Source organism: Pseudochaenichthys georgianus, chromosome 13 (genome assembly GCF_902827115.2).
Source record: "Pseudochaenichthys georgianus chromosome 13, fPseGeo1.2, whole genome shotgun sequence".
In the NCBI taxonomy this organism is placed as follows: domain Eukaryota; kingdom Metazoa; phylum Chordata; class Actinopteri; order Perciformes; family Channichthyidae; genus Pseudochaenichthys; species Pseudochaenichthys georgianus.
In genome coordinates, this window is record NC_047515.1 from 8628323 (window position 1) to 8652281 (window position 23959).

The following is a 23959-nucleotide window of genomic DNA, read 5'->3' on the forward strand; positions in this document are numbered from 1 at the left end:
AATACAGTGTCATCCCCTGTGAGGGAAATCAGCGGCGATAATTAGACCCACTGAGCTCCCACGGTACGACAATCTGATGATGAAGATTTTAATCTGACAGTTATGGGCAGCCACGGAGGAGGATGAGAGAAGGAGTGTGAGATGGGCTGGAATCAAACAACTAAGGCTGCCTTTTGTATTTTTTTCTGTGCATTTCTTATTGCTCATTTTTTGTTTTTAATCAAGTTAATTAATGCAAAAATAATTTGTGTTATTTACAAAAAAATATGGTCTTTATATTAAGCTAAACAATTGTATTATTATATCTACATTGTATTGCTAAACTATTTGAGTATTATCAGATGGCCATTTGAATATATAGGCTAGGATTATTTTTAAATGCATTTCTTTATTGATATTATTTTCAAAAGAATATGGGTTCTCGTGTTCGTTTTGTAATTGGGGCCTATTTATACATAATCCTGGACATTTGGTGTTATTATTATTATTATTATTATTATTATTATTATTATTATTATGTTCTCTATGGAGCAGGATAGGGAAGTCAGTGTGGGAGTTTCCGTGACAGTGGCCTTTGCATTTTGAATAAAATATATATATGTTGTTTATTAAATGCCAGATTCCGGCTTTAATCCTAAACAAGTTTCCAATATTCATTTAGTTTCATTATTGCGCAGTTATATCCAAACAATATATCCTACAGTTGAAAGAGATGTTGGAAAATGTAGCCTACTTTTTTTTTTTAAATCCATCATCTCATATTATTTATTCGTCGTACAGACCATAAAACTCCCCCCTGTTTATACTATGGCCTTTATTAATCAGAGCTGCAGACACAAAATGGCGGTAGTTGAATGTATTGCAGCTGTTACCACTTCTCACGTCCCATAACGCCTTTCCCAGCCCTTTAGTCCTTTTAAGCATTTTTCATGTTCAAGTATGCACTGTGATTTCTGTAGACTCCTTTAAAAAGGATGTGATAATGTGGACAGTGCATAATGTGATGTAAGGCTACTGGTGGTGGCCAATAAGATAACAGTGGAGCTTTACATAACAATTGTAGTCAAACATATGTTAAGAGTGTTAAAACAGAACTTCTGTTTTCATATTTTTTCCAGTGCTGACATAATAAAATGGCATCGAGTGTGTGTGCCTTGAAGACATTTCAGATTGAGAGTGACAGAAAGAGAAAGAGGCTCCATGCTGCTTTGTTAAACAGCACCAGTGAAAGGCCCAGTTTCACACTGTAAAAAATGCTCTGTGGTCATTTCCCTGTCAGCCCTTATCTTTATTAGCATTCACAATGTCTCCATCAGTTTACACTAGTTGTGCCTTTCCACTTTCATGGCTGAGAGAGCGGCCGCTCTGTGTTTACAGGCCCACATGCCCTGTGTGCAACCCTGAGGAAAGAACAGCAGGGTAAAAGGGAACAGAGCAACAGGTTTGACACTGACGCAGAGTGGCCTATTTGGTTAGTTTTTCCTAGTTTCTTCAGAGAGATTGGCAGTAATTGCATTTAAGAAGACTGATGAGAAGTTGTGGTGAGAGTAAAAGTAAAATGATAGCCAGAATCTGAAATATGACAGTGTGAAGTGTTTACATGCCTTGAAATGTAGGCCAAAAAATAACACATTTTTAGTTTTTCAAGCAAAAATAACTCCGCAGTTTGGAGGCAGTCGTAAAGCCCGGGGCAGCAGAGGGATGAGACACAGACACAGATGTTGGGTTATGAAGCAGTAGAGACAATCTGCAGTGCTCCTATAGGTGTGTGAGACAGAAGATCTTATGAGTGTCAACCATGATGAGAAGGATACATAATAACCTCCATTTTAAGGTACTATTTATTTTCATTGGTTTTGGTCCTTTCCTGTTCGAACTAATTTAGCCCATTTAGTTTGAAACTGCTTTCATTTGTGTTTCACAGACAGTACTTCTCATACCAAACCACACTCTCAATGGCATTTATACATTATTATTACAGTATGTCAGTCTGATATGCTGCTGGATTATCTAGATACTGGAAAGTATGCTCAGTACAATGTGTGCGGGATATCGTGACCTTTTTCCAGGTGCAGATTAGTTAAGTGAAATGCTGAACTGATGTGTAAAGTTTGCCCCATTGCAATAAAGGCTGTCCACAATGAAAACATGTTAGCCTTTTGACTTAAGCTGAATGACTAAAGACTATTTATGCTTAAAAGGCAAATGGCTGCAGACCCTCAAATGGACATAGTCTTAGTGGCGATTTTGAATTGTAAAGCTTATATAATTTGGCAGTTTTTTTTGTATTGCGTATATTTATATATTTACTGTTTCTATAAAAGTTGAAATGAAAGACTGTCCATATTGAATCTAACTATTTAAATGATCATGAGAGTGGTTAAAAAAACTGTGTACAGAGCAATATTTCAAAACGCTTCAATTGTGTTTATATGTCTGTGTAGGTGTGCATTGAGATCAAAAATAAAGGTATAAAGTTAAAAGGTGGGTCTGAGCAAGGTCAGCATGTCAGTCTGCTCCATCATTCACCAGTAGTTTTCCATTCACCTGTCTCACCTGTTAACCACACCCACGTTTTTGCTCAGTCTTTCTCTTCTGCTTCCATTAGCTTCACTGCCAGTATTTAAACCCTCACCAGACACACACCCGTTGCCAGATCGTACTTTGCCTTCATGCTAGTCTTTCACGCGTTTGTCATCAGATTGCCACCCGGTTCCGACCCTGCCTGTCCCCGACCTTCCTGCTCTGCCTGATCCCTGATCTTGTCTGTCCTTGGACTATCCTGCCTTGCCTGCTGTCTGACCCTGCCTGTACCTACGCTGACAGCCTCGCCTGCTCCCTGCCTGGCCCTGACTCACTTTCTGCCCACTGTCCTCCGGTTCGTTTGCCTGTACATCATCCGGTATTCCTCTGCTCTGGTATTATTACCAATAAAGTACATTACCAATACTCCGTGGTTTCTCGAGTGCTGCATTTGGGTCCTTCATAAGATTGTGACACAGCAGAAGTAAGGGGGGGCCGGGTTAAGAAGTTGGGAAGGGCCCCCAGACACACACGTTACGCCCCTGGTCCAATTTGGCGTCGGCTAGTGTGTTAAAAACAGAAATTAATCAAAAAGATTGGAGCTTTAAACATTGTGTCTTTTATTTTATTTTTGCTTTTTTCGATCTAGAACCTGTGAAAGATTTTAAGGATGTGCGAATACAAATACCCAAGTTAGTGAATCTTCTACCTTCAAGTGACTTTTCTTTACAAACAACAGCATCTGGTATCTGGAAACTTAGTCCATTAAACAGATGTCCTTGTTTTTTTGCTGAATAGTGTACAATATTTTATTTCAAACGGCTGAGATGAGAAAAATAATAATTATTTGACATTTACAGTATTTCCAATTCGTCAGGTTAGCTTAGCAGGGAAATTCTAATTACACCTTTCAACCAAAAACATATGCGGCTTGCGGTGGAAAATGAGATTTATTTAGTTTTTTGGGCTTTTTGCTTTTATTGAAAACTGAGAGACAGACAGGGTGCTGTAGGCCTATATGGAGAAGCTGCCCACTGCTCCTAAATCTATGATTTGTCAAATGCACAGTGTACATTTCACTTTGTGTGTTCTGTGCTGTGGTACGTGCGTGACGATAAAAAGGAGTCAAAATCCTCCTTTAAAAAAGTTAAAGGCTCAGCGCTCTACACGGTGAACTAGCAGAGAATCCGCTGGGAAATGGGATTTATATTAGAAAAACCTCAGCAGACATTTCCAGAGCAAGACATGTGATAGTATTACAGAAGACAGGGAGTCTATGCACTAAATTAAATATTTGATATTTCAATTAATTTAACAGTGTGAGATGATGGCCAAACATCTGCTCCACTGCAACATCAACACTCTACTTCAGTTTACATTAAACAGAGGATATATTGTTACTCTCTTGCATACAAAAAAGAAAAAATTAAATATGTCTGGGAAAAGGCATATCATCACTGAGCAATAGGGAAATGTATTAACACAATGATGAATTAAGTTAAATGTTGATGAAAAATTTAGATTTTGAGCATTGTAACTACTGTATGAATTGTAATTATAATAATGCTTGTTAATAATATTTGTTGTCTAATTGCAATATGAGTGACTTTATAATAATAATAATAATAATAATAATAATAATAACAACCACATCAACAAGAACAATATTTCTCATCATCATTAAAATAATAATATTTCCTATGATTGATCTAATTACAATATGAGTAATCTTTACAATTAATATAATAATGATATTACAAAAAACGACTTAGTAAGTGTTTATAAATTATTTAAAAAGAGGTTGAGGCTGAGATCCAGAGAGTAAAATGAAACATGGAATATTAAATAACTAAAGAAATACATTTAATAAACCCTCCAAATAAAGATAAGACAGACTTTTATTAATCCCTCGTGGGGAAATTGTTTCTCTGCATTTGGCCCATCCGAGAGCAGTGTGCTGCCATTTTGAACAGTGTCCGGGGAGCAGTGTGGGGAACGGTGCCTTGCTCAGGGACACCTCGGTAGCACTTGAACTGGTGACCTTCCAGTTGCCAAGCCAAGTCCCTATCGACTTCACCACCACCGCCCCAAATAAATGTTGTCACACAAGCAAGTCTACATCACACGAGGTTGATAGAATATTTGTTTGACTAAGGTATTATGTTATATTCAGCATTGTATTGACAGCTAACAGATGAATGTAAAACTTGGCAGCCTGCAGGTTTATATTTAAGGTCTCGATACACGGCTAACAGCAACGTCAAATTCTTTGAGAAGGCCAGTGTAAAGACACAGAGTATATAACACATACATTTTTTGTTTGAGCTGTATGTACTATGATAGTAATTAAAATATGTTTTAAATCCTGCAGAGATGCTGCAGGAAAAGCTTTCTGCTGTGACGGATGAATGTATGAGGGTGCAGACCGGTGGGGACAGGGACCCCCTTACAGACCAGTCCCGACTGGCCCTGTCCACAGCTCCCAGCATTCCCAGCTCCAGTGAGCCTGACCAGGTACGCAAGCAGACCCTCAAGTCCACACGGCAAAACAAACTGATGCATCTAATGGCTGCAGTTTGTACACTTATTGAAATAAAGATGAATAATTATCTATATTTAATTCAAATGGAATGACATGTCGATTTTTGATTGACTTGAAAAAAAAATCTAAATATTTTCCGAAGCGAGATGCAGATGAGAAATAAACAGCGGAAACATTTGTTTACACTAAAATGTTTTATAATATCAACAGTACATACAGCCAGATGTTCATTAAGTGTGAATCAATAAAGTGTATTAAAAAGATAGTATATATATTTTATTTGATATGTTTGTTTGTTTGTATGCAGAACTTCTTAATGAAATTGTGTTTTTCTAGATGCCATATTTCTAATAGACATGGGATGGTGTGTGTCAGTCTGTGTGTGTGTGTGTGTTTAACAGTGATTTGTGTCTTCTTTCAGAACATTGAGAACATTAAGGTTGTTCTGCACGAGAGGGAGCTGTGGAAGAAGTTCCACGAGGCCGGCACGGAAATGATCATTACTAAAGCAGGCAGGTTAGTAATGCAAACCATGTTTTGCATGTGTGGACTTACAGTATGTGTATGCTTACTTCCATGTAAGCATAGCTCATTTATATATTTTATTATTAGAAGTAAGCTTAGTAAATCATTTCTGGAACAAGTATTCAGATATTTTACCTTAGTTAAAAGCTTGTTAGGAGTAAAAGTCCTGAATTTTAAATAAAACTGCAGAAGTATGAGGAATGTTTAATTCCTTCAACATTATGGTTAGTACATCATTAGGTATTTTACACACCATACCATTGTTTACAAGTAGCATTCCACCATTAACACTAGAGTTCAGTCATCATAAATAGTTCTGATTATTTTAAACAAGCCATTGCCAAAACAAATATCTCTGAATTTGAACTAAGACATCTATAGAAACCTGTAAAAAGTTGCATATGTTATTATTCAAATTGCAGATGAAATGATGCTCCTGTTTCTTTTACATTTGTGGAAAAATACGGAGATATTCAAGGGATGGATTTAGTACCTCAAATGAGTACCATGCCTTTCTGTGAGCATCTGTTTTAAAGAGCTAATAGTAACATATAGCAGTTATACGTTTGTCTTTCAGGAAGAGACAGAAAGTTCCTGCAGCTACATAATTGAAAACACAAATGACTGCTCGACTTGTTGGATTTAATGCGACCCGAGGATTAGATAGTGAGGCCTTTGGACATTTACCAGAGAATGAGTACACTCACTCAGAGCGACCTCCACCTATCATTCCTCATGGGATGTTTTTTTTTCTAGTACAAAATGTAAAAGGTCGCCACATTTTTTCCTTAATGCTGCATAACTGTAAGAGATGGGCTTTCCCTTGTCCAGCTGATAAAGTGGGCTCTGAATCCTTAAAGCCCTTTGAAGGGCGGTGCGCTAGTTTAGCTGTGCAGCTGCTCTGGGAAAACCTATCTGGGTTTACCTACTGTCAGTCTGCTGGAGACATGCTGAAGGTCACACTGACATGGCTTCAACCTCCTAAAGCAACTTCTTGGATAATGAACCCACACCAGACTGAAATATAAAAGCAAGTTTTCCATTGTGCACCGAGAACCTTTATGGTCATGTTTGAATCTGGATGTTGTACAAAAGTAAAATACTGACATGTGGGAAGAACATAAGGTCAATCACAGCATTGTGTACATTTTCAGTAATGTGAGAGTCATTTCCAGTGCTTCTCGAACGACTATTCTAATTATGGAGACAATAAATGATGACACATTACTAACAGAAACCATGTCAAGATTATCCTTAATTGTTTTCAGTTGTAGTGAAGTAATCGTCAATTGCTTCTGAGAGTCTCATCTGCACTGGATTGTTAAAATCTGTCAAATATGGCATCAACAAGTGACAATGTCTCTCAGTGTCTATCAGAGTCAGAAGTTGAATCATGAAGCAGAAGCCACATTTGGAATAAAAATATTTGATTAGTTCTCTTTAACCGATCCTAGTATTAGGAGTAAAAGTACCAGTGCACACTCCATACTTGGTCCGATCGGCACTTGAACTGGCAACTATTCGGTTCCCAAGCCAAGTCCCGACAGACTGGCTGATTAAAGTAACAATGGCAATACATGACTAGGAACAATATAAAGTTATGAACCGCTTAACAATGGAGGTAAATATGTAGGAAAATAAGAGTCAGCTAGGCAATTTAAGGGGGTGTCTTTATAACTATTTTTGACATCTAATCAATAATAGTTATAAGCCAAATCAAATCTATAAAACAACAACAATCTATTCCAGCCCCATGTTGATTTCAAGGAAATTGTATTTACCCAAGAAATCAGCCCTGGGGAACGCCACACAAACAAGAGAACTCTTCAGACCAAGTCATTTTACATAACAAAACAAAACACATACTGGTTTTAGATAAAAGTGCAGAGAATTAAATCACTGAAAAGTCAGGGAATATTGAGGTCAACTGTTGCCATTTGTATATGGCTTTAGGTTAGATTGTCATGTCCTATGAGGGACTTTTTTCCACCAACACATTAAGAGCAGCCTCTAGTCCAGGGGTGGCCAACCAGTCAGAGGTTAAGAGCCACATTTTCTCTGTTACTGCAAAGAGCCACATCAAACACACCGTCACTGATACCGCTTGTTTCAGTTTTTTGTTTTCTGGAGACAAGATTTGAAACCACGTCACTGATGCGTTTTTGTGGCATTGGGATATATATTTTTTAAATCCTCTGGAGCAGAGAGAGGAGCTGTGGATTATTGTTATTGATTAATGCATCAGTGTTTCTTAGGGTCAAAAACACTAAACTCACAACTTAAAATGAAAGTGTTTAGTTTATTTAATAAAAGAGCACATGTTCAATGTGAAAAGTGACAGTAGTTATAGATTATTTGCAATTTGGTGCTATATATATATTAAAAAAGAAAAATTATATATATTTTTTAAACACCTTGAATTTCAGGGGGGGGCGCGGGGCTCCGTTGGCGGGGCGCAGCGCCCCTCCAAGACAATGGTAGGGGAAACACTGGATAGTGTTTAATCAACGATAGGTTTTCCCCCCCTCAAAGGTGATTGGTTCACTGCATCGCAGGTATTATTGTGATTGGCTCTTGGGCCACATCAAAATTAGACGCGATGTCATCCTCTCATACTGACACCTGACACCACACATACACACCGGGAGCCGGGACGAAAGTTACATGGGACGAAAATAACGGAGCTATTTTATCCGAGCCCAAACTACTTTGACCAGACAAATTACGTTAATACTTAACAGACCTACTAAATATCAGGTTTAACTGTCAGGAGTAGGAGTCAGTGTCTCTCCCCCAAACTCACACATATACAATTCGATATTAACTGAAGAGCCGCATGAAACTAGGCAAAGTGCCGCATGTGGCTCGAGAACCGCGGGTTGGCCACCCCATTGTGGGACTTTTCTGCGTGCTGGCAGAAAGGATGATTGGTATAAAGGAGCTGTGTCAAGAAATGTGGGCAGTCTACAGTCTTGCACCTTTATCAACAGTATTTAAAACACTTCATACTAAGCTTTAATGTAATGTATCAGCAAGCAAGTGTAAGTCAGATGTTAAAACGTTTTCTGACCAGCGCAATCATTTCTTGGAACATATAAATCTTTCAACATGTCCCAAATAAAGCTACATAATTGAAGACACAGGCGTCAACTTTCATAGGTTGGGCGATTTAAAATTACTTGTCAGCAAGGTGAGGGGCCTTTATCTTTCATTTCTTTGCAGGGTTACCATGCATCCCACTGCTTAGATTTACGTCCTATTGTCTCACATCACATCCCACAATATTCTACATTTTGTTATGGCCTCGGTCAGTTTAAAACAGCCTTCAATGAAAACAATGCCCATGACAAATTGCAGCTCAGAGCCAACAAGCAACAGCCCAAAGGTATGGGTAAAACAGAGCACATGTGTTAAATTGTTATAATCTCTGGGGTACTGGTCTTGTAGATTCCCCTGTACACCTGTGGCTAGCAATGACTATGTGTTACATTCACTTTCTTAGTAAATTACAATGAGACCCAGATTGTAAAAACAACCAAGAAAGGGAGAAGTTCATACAGGATATTTTTTAAAGAGTCAGTCTTTTTTAAAGAGTCAGTCTTCAGCATATGATGCTAAAAAATAGCTTATTTGAAGAATTATGGACACAGATACATAACACATTAACACAAGAATGCTTTGGAACTCAAAATATTAGCTGTACCGGTATTAGTCTATCTATCACATGATTAGTAACAATACGTGTTTTTTAAATGCAATTCCTGAATGGTTAAACAACATTCTGAGCATTAAGCAAACAACATTTAAATAAATCAAGTTATTTTGAAATGATATCTACCTGAGCAGAGAATACAGTCACTCTCCCTCTGTGTTATACACCAAGTTTCCCTGTGCTTTGTTACATAGGTGACCCATGCATTTAGTGCATGATAATCCCTGTGTGGCTAGCTAATGGCCGCTGTCTGCAATGCATTCATACTGCGGCTATCATTGTTTGCACTGTTAGCTGCTAGCTACCTTAACAATGTTGGGCACAACAGAGACTCTCAATCATAGAAATGCCGAGTATTCTGTAAAGAAAACCTTTAACGCTCGTATTTATATAGTATTTGATTTTGTAGTAGTAGTAGTATTCCTGAATTTGCTTTTGGTTGTGGTGTGCCCACCCAAGATGTTCAGTTGCCCGCTCTAGCCACACCTATAAACGTTTCTGGAGGTTCAACTGAGTGTGTGGTCCATGCAATGTGGATCTGAAGGGTGTTGAGCTTTACGTCTGTGTGAAGGTTGAAATGCACTTTTCAAAGTTAAGTCAAAATGTTAAAGGTGGGGTATTTGAGAAACCGGCTCGAGATACACTTTTTGTTATATTCCATGGAATGCTCTTAACATCCCGATAGCAATGAATATCTGAAGTGCTTTGACAAAAATCAGTGGAAGCCGTAGTACTGTAAAAAGCATGACCAATCATCTGAGCCGGCACAGCTAAAGTAACTGGATGGCCTACCTGCCTGTCAGCCTTCCATCTGTGCACACACTTATCTCGTGCCCTCATTGGTCATGTGCGCGTTCGTGTGTGTTGGAGGAGGGGCTCTATGAGGAAGTGGCAGATTTTTTTCGGTTGTGTATTTTCAAATTCTAGCGCACTCGAGCTGGTTTCTCCAAAATGACCTACCCCACCTTTAAGTGTTAGGGGTATCATTCCAAACACTATATGATAAATTGACTGTCAGATTCAACTGCTAAGAGTCATGATTCCTTTGTTTTCATCACATTTTTTAGCCATGTCTGAAAACAGCTTCTAATATGGATGAAGTCAAAATGGATGAAGCTAATAACTCATCAATTAAAGAGGATTCGACCTTATCATAAACCTAATCTAAATCACCATATTAAAACCATGTTAAATATGTGTTTATGAGAAAGATATAATTCTTGAAATATTATCCACGCTTGCCTGTTGTTATAGTTACACCTTTTCATGCTCGTGAGTTTCCCACGAGCAGAGTTGCCAGAAGCAGGCTTGAGAACAAGAAATGGAAATATTTGCATAAAAAATCATCCACAAATGTAAAAGTATATATGTGATCAATATTATGAAACAATGTAAAACACTGGGCACTGTATGTACAAAAATGAATCAAAATGTAAAATACTCAATCTGCTTTATCAAAATATTTGGGAAACGGGGAAAAGTGAATCTTAGTAATGGGGTGTGCTGGTTTGAAAAAGGGTTTGAGACCCATAGTTGTAACGTGTAAGGGTCAGTGCAGAGGAGGAGTTACAGATGCAGAGCAGCTAGCTACATTTCCCCAACACTCTGGGATGAAATTTGCCCCGTCGTCTTCCATGCAGCACCTACAGAGACCAGTAGACTTGTTATTGTGAGTGTCATTGTGCAGGCGTAATCCTCCCTCTTCAAAGCACCCAGTGCAGCTCTTCCCTCACTCTCCCTTTTTGTACACAGCCCGTCAAGAAAGCAGCGGCTGGTTGATAAGAGGAATCCGGCGCCCACAATAGGCCGAGTCTACTAGGTTGTAGCGCTTCATCATCCCCCCCAACACTCCTTTTGATCTTGCCGTGGTACTGGAGATTCCCAGAGAGGGAATGGATCACTGGAGGGCCTAAACATGTGGGATTGTTAAGAGAAACAGCTGGCCGGGCACAGGAACACACACACACACCCTGACACTGATATCATACACACACTCTCCAACTTCCATTTCTCATGCTCCTCTTAAACGCACTCACTTAGTCACACCACCGTATGTATATGTATGCCTTCATGATGTCTGCCTTTGGAAATCAGTTGTCTAGATTCCCAATACCTAAGATTTTTTGTTGATGTAGCAGATATGCAATTCCAGAATAAAGTATGTATGATGTATTCTAATATATTGTAGAATTCAAAAATAAATGTTTCATCTGGTTAATTCAAATTGCAACATTGGCCTAATTTGACCAGAGATGTTAAAGACATAGCTCCCGTATTGTAAATGTTATAGCAAATATGCAACATGTTTGACTATCATCAACAGTGTTCATAATTTTTTTTTTAAAGAAAACATAATTTTACAATATGGTATTCCAATCAATGAAAATTAGATTCATGTTATGGATTATTCTTTTTAAAGTGACAGTACTATTATTTAATCAAAGCTTTTAACAATAAATGGTTGAGATGTATTGGTTCCAATACAAATCAAAGTTCAACTGGGTTATTTAAACTCGTCATACACTTGGTTAAGTAAGCCTAAGTAACTAAGAGCGTGTTGGATCACTTAACTGTGTCTGCAACCCCTCTCTCTGACCCACCTTTTTTGTAACTTCCTGAATCATAATCCCAAAACCCTCCCCCTGTACTCTGCAAATAGCCTGGTGTGCAGAGCTGTAAAAGTAAGCATGTAATAATTTATTGCCTCTCCCGCTAACTATGAGTTCAAGTGTTGCTTTTCTGAAAAGGTAAAATCACTTTGGCCGAAGACGTAGTACGACCTAGTTTGTTTCTAGCCCAAAGAACAAAGAAACCTTTTTATTCAACGTTTATTTGTGTTTAAGATTGTGTTGCATTCAGTTCCTCTGTCTGGCTCAACAGCCAGTCGAGTGAGCGGCAAAGCCCTAGTCATGGCCATATTACACAAAGCCAATGGCCACATGTGTTGACGCAGGCCTTCATCTGCTCTGTCTGTAGGGTGTATGCGGAGCCAGAGATGAGAAGAGGTGTGTTTTGAATGTTCCTCTAAGATAAACCCGTCTTTCAGTGAGGATGATACCGGGACTGATCTCTCTTACTGATTGGATTTGAGGCCAGGGAGATAGATTTAAATTACCTTGCCTCAATCCCCCCTTCTCTCTCTCTCTCTCTCTCTCTCTCTCTCTCTCTCTCTCTCTCTCTCTCTCTCTCTCTCTCTCTCTCTCTCTCTCTCTCTCTCTCTCTCTCTCTCTCTCTCTCTCTCTCTCTCTCTACGGAGTATTTACAGTAACATGATCAGATGGTGTTAGGCACTATGAGCCTTCAAAGAAGGGCATTTGCACCAATCGGAACAGTTAATATGTAGACTGGGGTTTTGATGCCATGCCATTTTCCAAGAAAGCATGCAAGGCTTTCTAGAGTGTCCTCCAATGTTTGAACACGTTGCCATGGGTAGCATTCTCAGATAAACTGCAGGCCTTTTTGAACCGTACCCTCTTAAGCAATGAGGAGTCGGCTATCTAAACTGTTGTCCGATCTCGGGTGCCATTAAAAACCACTTAGGGCTTTATAAGGGGTGCAGAGCCCTTTGCGAAATATCCTTTAGGGCAGATGGGATGAAAACGTTTTTGGTTTCCCAGAAGAGGTCAGGAAAGGTAGCTCCCTTCATGTGTTTTATGGCTTTGAGTGCTATATTAACATATTCTTTATTTTAGTCTGGAGGCATTTAAAAGATGAAAGATACAGCGTGTTCCCATACTTTGTATGGCCTCTCAGTATCACAAGTATGAGAGGATTTCAATCTCCTCGTATATAAATGCCTGCAAGGAGATAAATCACTACAAGGCCAGATATGTTGACACCAAGGACAACATCAAGAAACATGATGATGGAATTGTTAGCAAGTTGGGTTAATTCTATAATGTGCTTATGAAGGGTTATTTGTATACAAGTAGGTTTCGTCCACTGTTAAGGTCAAGATGAGTTCAGGCTAAAGAGAAAGCAGTGCCTCACTGTCACACTGACACAATATCTATGATTCTTTCCTGGTCCCAATCCCTTAGTAACATCACTGAGCTACAGTGAGCTGATGGGATCTTCACCTGCACTGTCAGTGACAAAACTACACTTATCCTTCATGCATAATTGTGTTTATGGACACATTGGATCCTCCCTTTAAAAAACGATGAATGCAGTATGTTAAAAACTTCAAAGTCCCTGAAGTTGGTTGCCTGCGCAAATGCAGTTTTTTTTCTAAATCTTTCTGAAAGGTTCCAACCACAATAATAGCTATTAAGAAATGTGTGTGGTGCTAAACATTTTTGAATCCGATCCTATTTGTTACTCAATTGTTAAATCAATTACTGCCTCGCTTTTACGTAGAAGCCATACATTAACACATTTCCTTCACATTTGTCAACAGGAGGATGTTTCCCAGCTACAAGGTTAAAGTGTCTGGGATGAACCCCAAAACGAAATACATCCTACTTATTGACATTGTTCCAGCTGATGACCATCGCTACAAGTTCTGTGATAACAAGTGGTAAGTTTGCAATTGCTAAGCCATACATGACCTTTGTTGAAGGTTGCCTCATGGCCTTCTTTTAAAGCCTTAGTTGTCCTGCAAACGAGTAGATTAGTTATGTTAGACATCGCTGTGTATCTGGCATTAAGAAGTGTGCTGACTTTACTTCTCTAGACCATGTTTCAGCATGTCCAATTTAACATTTCATTGGGTTTATTTAATTGATTTATGTCTTTTAAGCAACTGACACTAGACATTTAAAATGGGCTTTTGTCCTGTTAGGGTTGAATCATTATGCTTTAGCAATGGAGGACTGAGAGCTAGAGCAGGGGAAACAAAGTTGTTTTTTTCACAGAGGGCCACATACAGAAAAATAATCGAAGAGCTGGGCCGCTCACTAGAGATGAGGTACTGCCTCATAATAAGTTAAGTTATAAGTCAGCTAAATCAATCAAAAGTAGGTAAATTATGCTTGATACTTGAATCTGCTTTAAGAAAAATAAACAGCTCTAGAGAGTTTCATTGAATTGGTTAGCAGCTCATCCCTTACAACAGGAGCCCCAGATTGATTATCATGAGAGGAAATAGGAAGGGTATATTTCAAGTTTGCTATGTATATAAGTTATTGGGCTTTTTTCTTATCGACTTAGATTTGTTAGAACATAATTTCAAATGTAATTGACTGAATTTATTGTAAATTGGTCTTAGTAACACATGAACACTACTGTGTAATATATGTTTACAGATATAGTTAATAAGTACAATACAAGAAAAGCTCAAGTTTCATTTGTGGGCCGTATTCTATTATACTTTTTTTATTTGCTGAGGGCCGATTCAAAATGTCCCGTGGGCCGCATTTGGCCCCTGGGCCGTAGTTTGGACACCCCTGGGCTCGAGTAATACCAGTCCCATGTTGCTTCCCAAGTCCTTATTGCCAGGCAAGAACATCATATGCAAATTATGAATATTCTTCAAACCACAGAATTAATAAAAAAGTATATATTTTTGTGTGTAACAAGTAACATGTAATGCAAGAATACAAATACAATAAAAACACCCGTTCGTATGGGAACAACTTTATGATTAACATTAGTAATAGGTTGTGCTGATGGTTAGTAACAATGCTCAAGGCATTTTTTGACAAGGCATTGTGCATCAGTATGATAAATACAAAAACAACTTTACATGTATTGTTTGAAAAACAGTCTCACAGAAATGGATTGCAGTGTCAAACCATGACACTGACATTCTTCTCCCTCCCTATCTCCATGAAAAGAAGATACATTATGTTTACTTGCTGCTTTAATCATGCCTATATTAGGTGAATGATATCCTTTTATTAAAGAAGAACTTGGCTCCTCAGATAACCATCATTCCCAGTGTTTCCCCTACCATTGTCTTGGAGGCGCCCCGCGCGCCCCCTGAAATTCAAGGTGTTAAAAAAAGAGATAATAAAAATTGCAACTAATCTACTGTCACTTTTCACATTGAACATGTGCTCTTTTATTAAATAAACTAAACGCTTTAATTTGAAGTTGTGAGTTTAGTGTTTTTGACCCTAAGGAACACGGATGCATTAATCAATAACAATAGTCCACAGCCCCTCTCTCTGCAGCACCCCCCAAAGCAGTAAACCTAGGGGAAACACTGATTCCCTTTATTCAACAAAGATGCACAACATTTACTAGAATCTCTTGAAAACCACACATAATCACAAAAGTAAACAAAATCAACTCGTCTGGAAAGGACAAAAAGGCATAGTGAACCTAGCCTTCCAATGTAATTCTTAAATGCAGTTAATTATTTCAATTGTGGTTTACAAACAAGAAACTAAGCCTTGGTTGGGGCTAGAGTTCCTCATTGCATTCAGGGCAGAGATAAGACATTGACAAAGAAAAAGAAGACTGAACTCAGTCATTTTGCAGTTGCACTTGTATATGGAGGCATTGGAATTGCTGTTCTTAATCCACCAGTTTGACATCAGAACTAGCAGTGCCGTTTGTCCATGGGTGGAAAAAAACAACAACGTTTTACCAAGAAAAGCTGAAAAGAACACAAAATAAATAATTTAACAGCCATTTGCTTCTGATCTTTTGGCACGGCCTGGCCATGGTGGGTTCTGGTGTTTCTCAGCGACACCTTGGAGAAGCATAATAAGTAATGATGACTTAACAGAGCCCCCCCCCTCCCCCACCAGTCTAAGGGATTTAATACTGTGAGGGCTAAGATCAATGGTAATATACGCCTATATATTGCTCCATTATTGTAAATAAGATTTGGTTCATGTTAACCTCTTGACAATGGCTATAGAATACATTACATTAGTTTGTCTTTTACTTATCAAACTTTGCTTCTGCACGTCTCTCAATCTGTTTTTCAGGATGGTGGCTGGAAAGGCCGAACCAGCAATGCCAGGCAGACTGTATGTGCACCCTGATTCCCCCGCCACAGGAGCTCACTGGATGAGGCAATTGGTGTCGTTTCAGAAGCTCAAGTTAACCAATAATCACCTCGATCCTTTTGGGCATGTGAGTACATGCGGAGATACTTTTCATAACTCAACACAATGGTTAATGTTATTAGAAAATGTATTAGATTATTGATCTTGATATTATTCTAACAGCGAATGATTACATTGTACTCAACAATTTGATTGCTAAGATACAGTATGAGAAAATGGAAACATTTGCTAACATAGCTTTAGAATGGTGTCGTCACTATTAGTGGTACATCATTTGGTTATATTGCAGACTTAAACCGTCTAACACATGCATCCTGAACACAATGTGTGGAAATGTCATGACTAGTGGGAACTGTCAGACCACATTTAGGAAATATTGCAGTGAGTAGAAACCAACAGCCAATGTGAAAAATGTTGTTGATATGTAGAAAACAGCAAAAGGTGAAGGTATCTTTCACAGGAAGATTTTTTAAGAGAGCATAAAAGAAACTGAGGAGGCAGAGGCTGCAGAGGGAGGTGAAGAGTGTGACTGTGGCAGCGCTCCCCAGTGGGACTCGGGGTTAGCTTGTCTAAAGCCATCTCATCAATGGGCGGGCTCATTAGGTTCATAACCTCTCAGATCAGTGGTGGGGCCTGCTGTCAGATTGAGTTCAGTGCCTGGCCAGTGTGAGTAATGAGGACAAAGCCAGTTTGAGGCCAGGCAGAGCCCCGATGACGCCCAGACTTGGAGGTGTGTAGTAGGGCAGGGCTTCTCACAGTGGAGTGAAGGAACTCTCATTCAGTACTAATTATGCAATTTGCACAATGTGTACACATTTATAATTCAATGGTGCTACTCACTCATCTCCTTCTCTAGGACTGCCATTTGAGTTAGACAATCACAATTGTAGAGTTCAGTGCAAATAAAAAATGTACCATATTGGTAATTTCTTACATAAATATTTTTAAAACGCACTTCTGTGCCCTGTCGAGTCTATTTTGGGGTCAATGCCATATACATAATTGAAAATCTCTGATCCGCACAATCTAGTCCTTGAGTAGAACACTAGGATCTGATGTTATAGAAATCGTCTTTTATGGTCTATAATACAGGACTAGAGACTATTACCAAGTTCCTTCATTCTTGCATCAAACTCCTCACCCATTATTTTCCTGTCTTGACAATGGACCTGCCCAGCATCAGCAATACAAATGATCTTTTGTTTTCTGTGATTTAGAATATTGATGTACTAGTTAGCCTGAAGATGTCAAGAGGAATGCAACTCGTTTCAGACACTGGTGACTGGGTCGTACAAGAAAAAAGAACAGAAAAGAGTCTTGTATGTCGACCATTAAACCTGTCCAAATGCAGAATAATCAAGTGCCTTGATTTATTCAGACTGTTATCAAAAGAATATATTATAAAATACAGCAAATTATGTTAATTGCTGACAATCTAGTACCAATGCACCCTGTTAAAGTTGGGGTGGTGGTTCCCATCAAAGACAGTCACTTTTTTAATAATAAAATATTTTCTTGGCCGTTATATACTTTGATTATTTTTATATACATAAATAGATATTTGTGTTTATTATTGAGATAGGAAGGGGGAGATACATGCTGCAAAGGGCCACTTATCACATTTAAACCCCCAGTTTTAGTTGCATAACCCTAGACTTACCTTTACTATTTATTAACAAAAACTTAACCAAGGTGTTGCCGAATCATCCAATATTGACGTTATATGGTTGGGTCATTACATTCTATGGTAAATTAATTCTTATCACAGTCCCTCAACAACTAATTGCAGGCACATATCAGTTAAAGCAAATAATTATGCCTGAATGTTTTTATAAGGGGTAGATGAAAGCAAATACCTTCCTTAGCCCTTCACGGTTCTGAGGAAGGCTACCCTGATCGTCCCTGTACATTCTGACAGTCACCCAAGAGTCTCCAGTATCACCCTCAAACAGCAGCCAGACAGCAGAGCAGACAAAGGTCAACAGAGAGCCTCCGGTGAATGAGCCAATAGCTTATCTGTGTGTCTCTAGCCTGCCTCAGCAGGCGGTGGTGGTGAAGTCGATAGGGACTTGGCTTGGCAACTGGAAGGTCACCAGTTCAAGTCCCGGAAAGACCAAGTGCTACCGAGGTGTCCCTGAGCAAGGCACTGTTCCCTACACTGCTCCCCGGGCGCCGTACATAATGGCAGCACACTGCTCCTAACACTAGGATGGGTCAAATGCAGAGAAACCATTTGGTTACATAGTGCCTGTACTACGTAATGACAATAAGTTGAATCTTCCTCAATCTTCTTCAACAGGAAGCATGTGAGCAAGGGTCTTTTCTTATTTCAACCTGAACCTAGACCCTCCATGCCTTTGTGTCTCTTTGAGAGCCCCCTAGAGTCTAAGTCTCCTTAGGAGAATGTCTGGCAAATGAGGAGGGGAACCGAAGTGCAGAGCTTGATGCTCATCACCACTGACAGAGCTGGACTAGTGATGACCCTGCCCTACTGTTGCTAAGGCTTCGCTTGGCTCAGCACTCGGCTGCAGTGAACAGGCTGGTACTCGTGAGCTGACCTGCAGCAACCCAAACAACCCAACGAAGCACGCTCATCGAATGTTACCTGCTCTAATAATTCACAATATTTAGGTTCCAGATCAAGTCTGACTGTGATCAGAAAAGGCATGTTATCTAATCCAACAATGCTGCACTTGAAAGGCTCAATTCCAATGAGGAACTAAACAGGGAATGGGTCGTAAAATACATGGTTTAACATGCACGTAAGCTAACAGTTAAAAGACAATTTATCTATCAAGCTAACCTCTTGCCTCAGAATAATATCAAATAAAGGCGTAAACACAATAATTACAAATATTTTGAACCTTCGGCATGATATTAGGAATGTCAAATGGGGGGTAAACATGGGTAATTTGTTAAGAGTGTTAAAAATAAAGTGTACCGCATAATAGTGGCTGTTCATAGACCGCTGCTTTCAGAAGTTAAAAATGAAATGTCTTATATTCTCTTCCTCTTCCTAGATCATCCTGAACTCTATGCACAAGTATCAGCCCAGACTACATATAGTTAAAGCCGATGAAAACAACGCCTTTGGATCCAAGAACACTGCCTACTGTACTCATGTCTTTCATGAGACAGCCTTCATCTCTGTAACCTCTTATCAAAACCATAAGGTACAGCAACTAAAACACTTCATAAAAAAGATAAATATAAAATTATGCATTATTCCTAGTTTTACACACTTAAAAGTAAAAGTAGTTTGTGGTACCTGTTTTTATACAGATTAACAGGGGTTACACTCAAAACCTTTTTCTATCTGAAGCTATATCATGTTTAACTAAAATGGAGATTTGAAAGTATAGTGAATGTTTTTAGGTGTAGATTGATCACATTTAATGATAACAGTTTGTATAGAGGTGCATTACTTTAACTATTAATATAAAAAATTGAATAAAATCATTTTTTTCTAGATCACTCAGCTTAAGATAGAAAACAATCCGTTTGCCAAAGGATTCCGGGGTTGTGAAGAAGGAGATCTGCGTGTCTCAAGACTACAAGGGTATGTTTACACAAAAAGGAACCAGTAAAGTAAAACTGATCCTGTAGGACCATTTAGCACACTGAAAGTCTCTCGTAAACATCAGCTGTTCAGAAGCCTTTGTGTATGGATATAAAAAACAAAGCTCGCCTCCTTGAAAGACTGTGTTGAGTGGTAATGCAAGCATGGTAGATTGATTACTTTTCTCCTCTGTTGCTGCTATGTATAGGAAAGAACATCCAGTGATTTCAAAGAACATAGTCCGACAGAGGCTCATCTCCTCGCATAGTCACCTAGCAGGAAAGCTTGGAGCAGGAGTTCTCACAGGGCACCCCCAAGTACTGTCTACTTATCAGTATGAGACTGGGGTTCCTTTGTCTAACTCAGACCCCCAAGATCCTACCTCGAACCACTTTCCTCAGAGTAGAGATCCCAGCCTTCTGTATCACTGCTTCAAACACAGAGGTAAGTTCTTAGCCCCTTTGCTTTCAGCCATTGAACTGAATCAGATGTGCATATGAAGTACTTCCTGTTTTAAAAGAAACTATGCCATTAATCATATCCCTTTGCAGATAACGCCCGACACCTAGAGCTTGGATGTAAGCGGCCATATCTGGAGACATCATCTGCAGTTTCAGAGGAGCATTACTTTCGTTCAGCAACCTCTTATGAGTCGCCGTTACTGTCCCATCCTTACTGCACGGAGGCAATAACCTCTAGAGAAGCTTGTATGTACGGCAGTATGGAAACAGAGTCTGGATCTGGGGCAGGGGATACAGATGACCTGACTAACCCCTCTTCAATAAATTGCAACATGTGGGCGACAATGCAGCCCTACCCTCGCTATGGTGTGGAGGGTGTGCCATACCAACCCTTCACAGCTCACTTCACCAATACTGCCACAGTCACGCAGATTGTACCACAACCAACATCATCAATGGCATCTCGACCACCTTCTGACTTGGGGGTCTACAACTCGGCTACGGTCCAGCGAGGACCCGTTATACCTCCTTCATCCTCCTCTTCATCCTGCTCTCCAGCTGTTCTGGGATCCAGAGATAGGTCAGGGCATCCACCTTTGTACCACAAGAAGCCAGGGTCACCGCTCCGGCCTCACAGAGATTTCTCAGCCTATCCCACACAGGGTACAAGATCAATCCGGGATCCATCCTATCAGTACCAAGTGGGGCTAAGTAGCGCAGGAACTCACTGGACTGACAGCTAACATGGACAACTGTAGAACCATTTTTTATACATCAACATCTGAAATAATCTAGGTTCAAAATCCCACTTTGGGCTGCTGATGCCAATCAACAATAATGAACTACAGCCATAATCATTGCACTCCAAAACCATTCACATCCATTTGTTCTCACTGAAGCAAATTGACATACAACATTGTATGTGGTGTGGTGAACACTGGCTGACCCTGTTACTTATGCAGATGTCTAGCATATGAACATCACAAAGTCAATCAGAGGCAAAAGTAAGCTCAAGGGAACAAGACGTGTTGATGCGATCGCAGAGTCTGACAACATCCAAAAAGTGTTTTCTACCTAGCCTAAAGTAAAAGAGGATAGGTTTCCAGAAAATAAAAAAGATGAGGTAAATTGTTGTGCTTGCCTTTGAAGAGAAAGAGAGGTTTGTAAAATATGTGTACATGATGGTCTTTGAGTGAAAACTGAGCATTGAGGGTTCCATTACTTATTATAGAGCGCCACCTTGATAGAGCAAGATTGTAGTTATTCTAAATGTTTCTTATTGTGAAGTCCAATAAGAAGACATAAACCAACTACTTTGTTAGCCTACCCTGCCTGTATTACAAATATGCAAGCCGATTGCGGTGAAAATGTATCACAAAATGTATCACAAATGGTCACAAATATACAGTCACAGCATTTTACCAAAACAGCTGTAATTGTAGTTGTGTACAAAATCAAATTTGTTGACAAATATTTTCATCTGTAATTTTAGTTGTTTCAGACCGTCAACTCAAGTCCACATACTTGTCTCAATGCAAAATAAATCTAACAAGCCCTCTAAGTCATTGTGGTGTACTTAACAGAGATTGGCTCAAAAATAATTGACTGTGGCTTTGATTGGAGTACTAAGGAACACGTAAACGTATGCAACAGTGCAACGTTAAAGGTGGGGTAGGTAATTTTGGAGAAACCAGCTTGAGTGCGCTAGAATTGAAAATACACAGCCTGAACAAATCTGCCACTTCCTTACAGAGCCCCTCCTCCAACACACATGAACGCGCACATGACCAATGAGGGCACGAGATAAGTTTGTGCACAGATGGAAGGCTGACAGGCAGGTAGGCCATCCAGTTACTTTAGCCGGGCCGGCTCAGATGATTGGTCGTGCTTTTTACAGAGCCACGGCTTCCACAGATGACATTTTGTAATGGATTTTTTAAGAGCATTCTATGGAATATAACAAAAAGTTTATCTCGAGCCGGTTTCTCAAACTTACCTACCCCACCTTTAAGCTACGTTTTTTCATGGGACTTGTTGAAAATGTAAGAAAATAAACAAAGCCCACAACTTTGAGAAGGGCCTGGGGTTTGGTTTCAAAAAGGTTTTAGAGATTTCAAAAGTTATCACAGCCAACATACCTTGAATCCTAATTATTTATCTGTGCCTACTGAGATTTGCTACAGTGTAATGTATAGGGTAAAAGTGCATTGAGTTCACTGCAAAGTGAGATTGATCATATCAGATAATCATATCCACAAATATATTAAACTAGCAAACTATTTATGACAGTTTATTTCCCACAATGTACATACAGATTATTTAAATGTAGGAATATGTGCGCCAAAAATCATCAATTAAAAAGTTGTTAGTGAATGGGTCTTATTCAAATGTTGTGTTGTTGCATACTAGCACTCAGAAGAAATGTTGTGAGTCAAGACTAAGCAATACTACTGTGGTTGTTCGTCAAAGCTTGGCTCAAAACACTATAATAGTGAAACGGGACAGCAACCAGATGCGGGCTTAAGGAAAAAAAATGTTAAGCAATGGTGAGTACTGGAAAAGAGAGCTGCACACAAATCCCACTCCCAAATGATTTACTTGGAAAAAATCCTTAGAAATAGAAAACAGGATAAGCATGCAGAACGCTGAAAGAAAAAAGGCTCTTTGTAGCATTGCATCCAAGGGAGTTTAAACTTGCAATGACAAGGAAAGATTGTCTGTACGGTATGAAGATGATCCTTCATGCATTAGTGCATTGTCCCTAGATTTTAAGTGTTGTAAAATTTGATATTGCATTTTTAAATATATGGACATTTTTGCACTCCTGATGAATAAACATGTTCTTGCTTCTAATTGTTGCTTTATTTAATTAAAGATCAACATTGTTCTTCTAAAAAGTTTAACCCCACTTTATGTAGAGATTACCATTTTTGCTCTTTTTCGTTATGGATAAGATTTACAAGAAGATTTCACAAAAAAAGTTTGTCTTGCTCAATTACATAAGTTACAAAACACAAGAGTTAAAAAAATATATAATAGTAAAGATGTTTTACCAAAAATAAATACAATAGTCAAAATGTTTGATACCAGATAGCCAGTTATCCAAGTGTTCCGTCGACAAAAAACAGTTTGTATATTACGAAATTACAAAAAACTTGATTAGGAACTTTTTAGGATACAGTATAAGTTTGCCTGCAGTCATAAACTGAGCATTTTGCATCCTTCTCTTCTTAATAAACGTATTAATGCTTAATGTGTTTTACGTTGACAAAGTTGCCCCTAAATTTGCACGTCTTTAAAAATGTATGTTTTTCAGAAGCCATGTTCCAGTAAACTATTTCAAGTTCAACTAGTTTTACTGTTCAAAACACAATCTATAATATATAAAGACCATATGGTGTTGTCCAATATAATTAATAAGATGCACTTACAGTATCTACTTGAGTTACAATCAGTAAATGTTGAATAGGAATCAAAAGTCAAGATAAAGCAGATTTGTTAAAAGTATGTAGACAGCAGGGTGAGTACATCAGGATATAGGGCACTGCTTTCTCTCACATATTGCTCTCATTTGTTCATGAGTTATGCTGATGGCTAGGTTCTGGTTCATGTCTGCACCTCATTTTATACCTCTTTCTCAGCTGATGATGCATTTCACATGAAGGGAGGCTCTTC

At 38.9% G+C, this 23959-nt stretch overlaps 1 protein-coding gene across 1 annotated transcript; it reads left to right on the forward strand.

The window, feature by feature from the left end:
• The first annotated feature begins 4896 nt into the window (after nt 1-4896).
• Nucleotides 4897-21027, forward strand: tbx4 (T-box transcription factor 4). Its single transcript, XM_034098069.1, has 8 exons — nt 4897-5037; nt 5487-5581; nt 13702-13821; nt 16184-16331; nt 19285-19437; nt 19735-19823; nt 20032-20267; nt 20375-21027. Exons 1-8 carry the CDS (start codon nt 4897-4899, stop codon nt 21025-21027), a joined length of 1635 nt encoding a protein of 544 aa, XP_033953960.1.
• Nucleotides 21028-23959: the final 2932 nt, after the last annotated feature.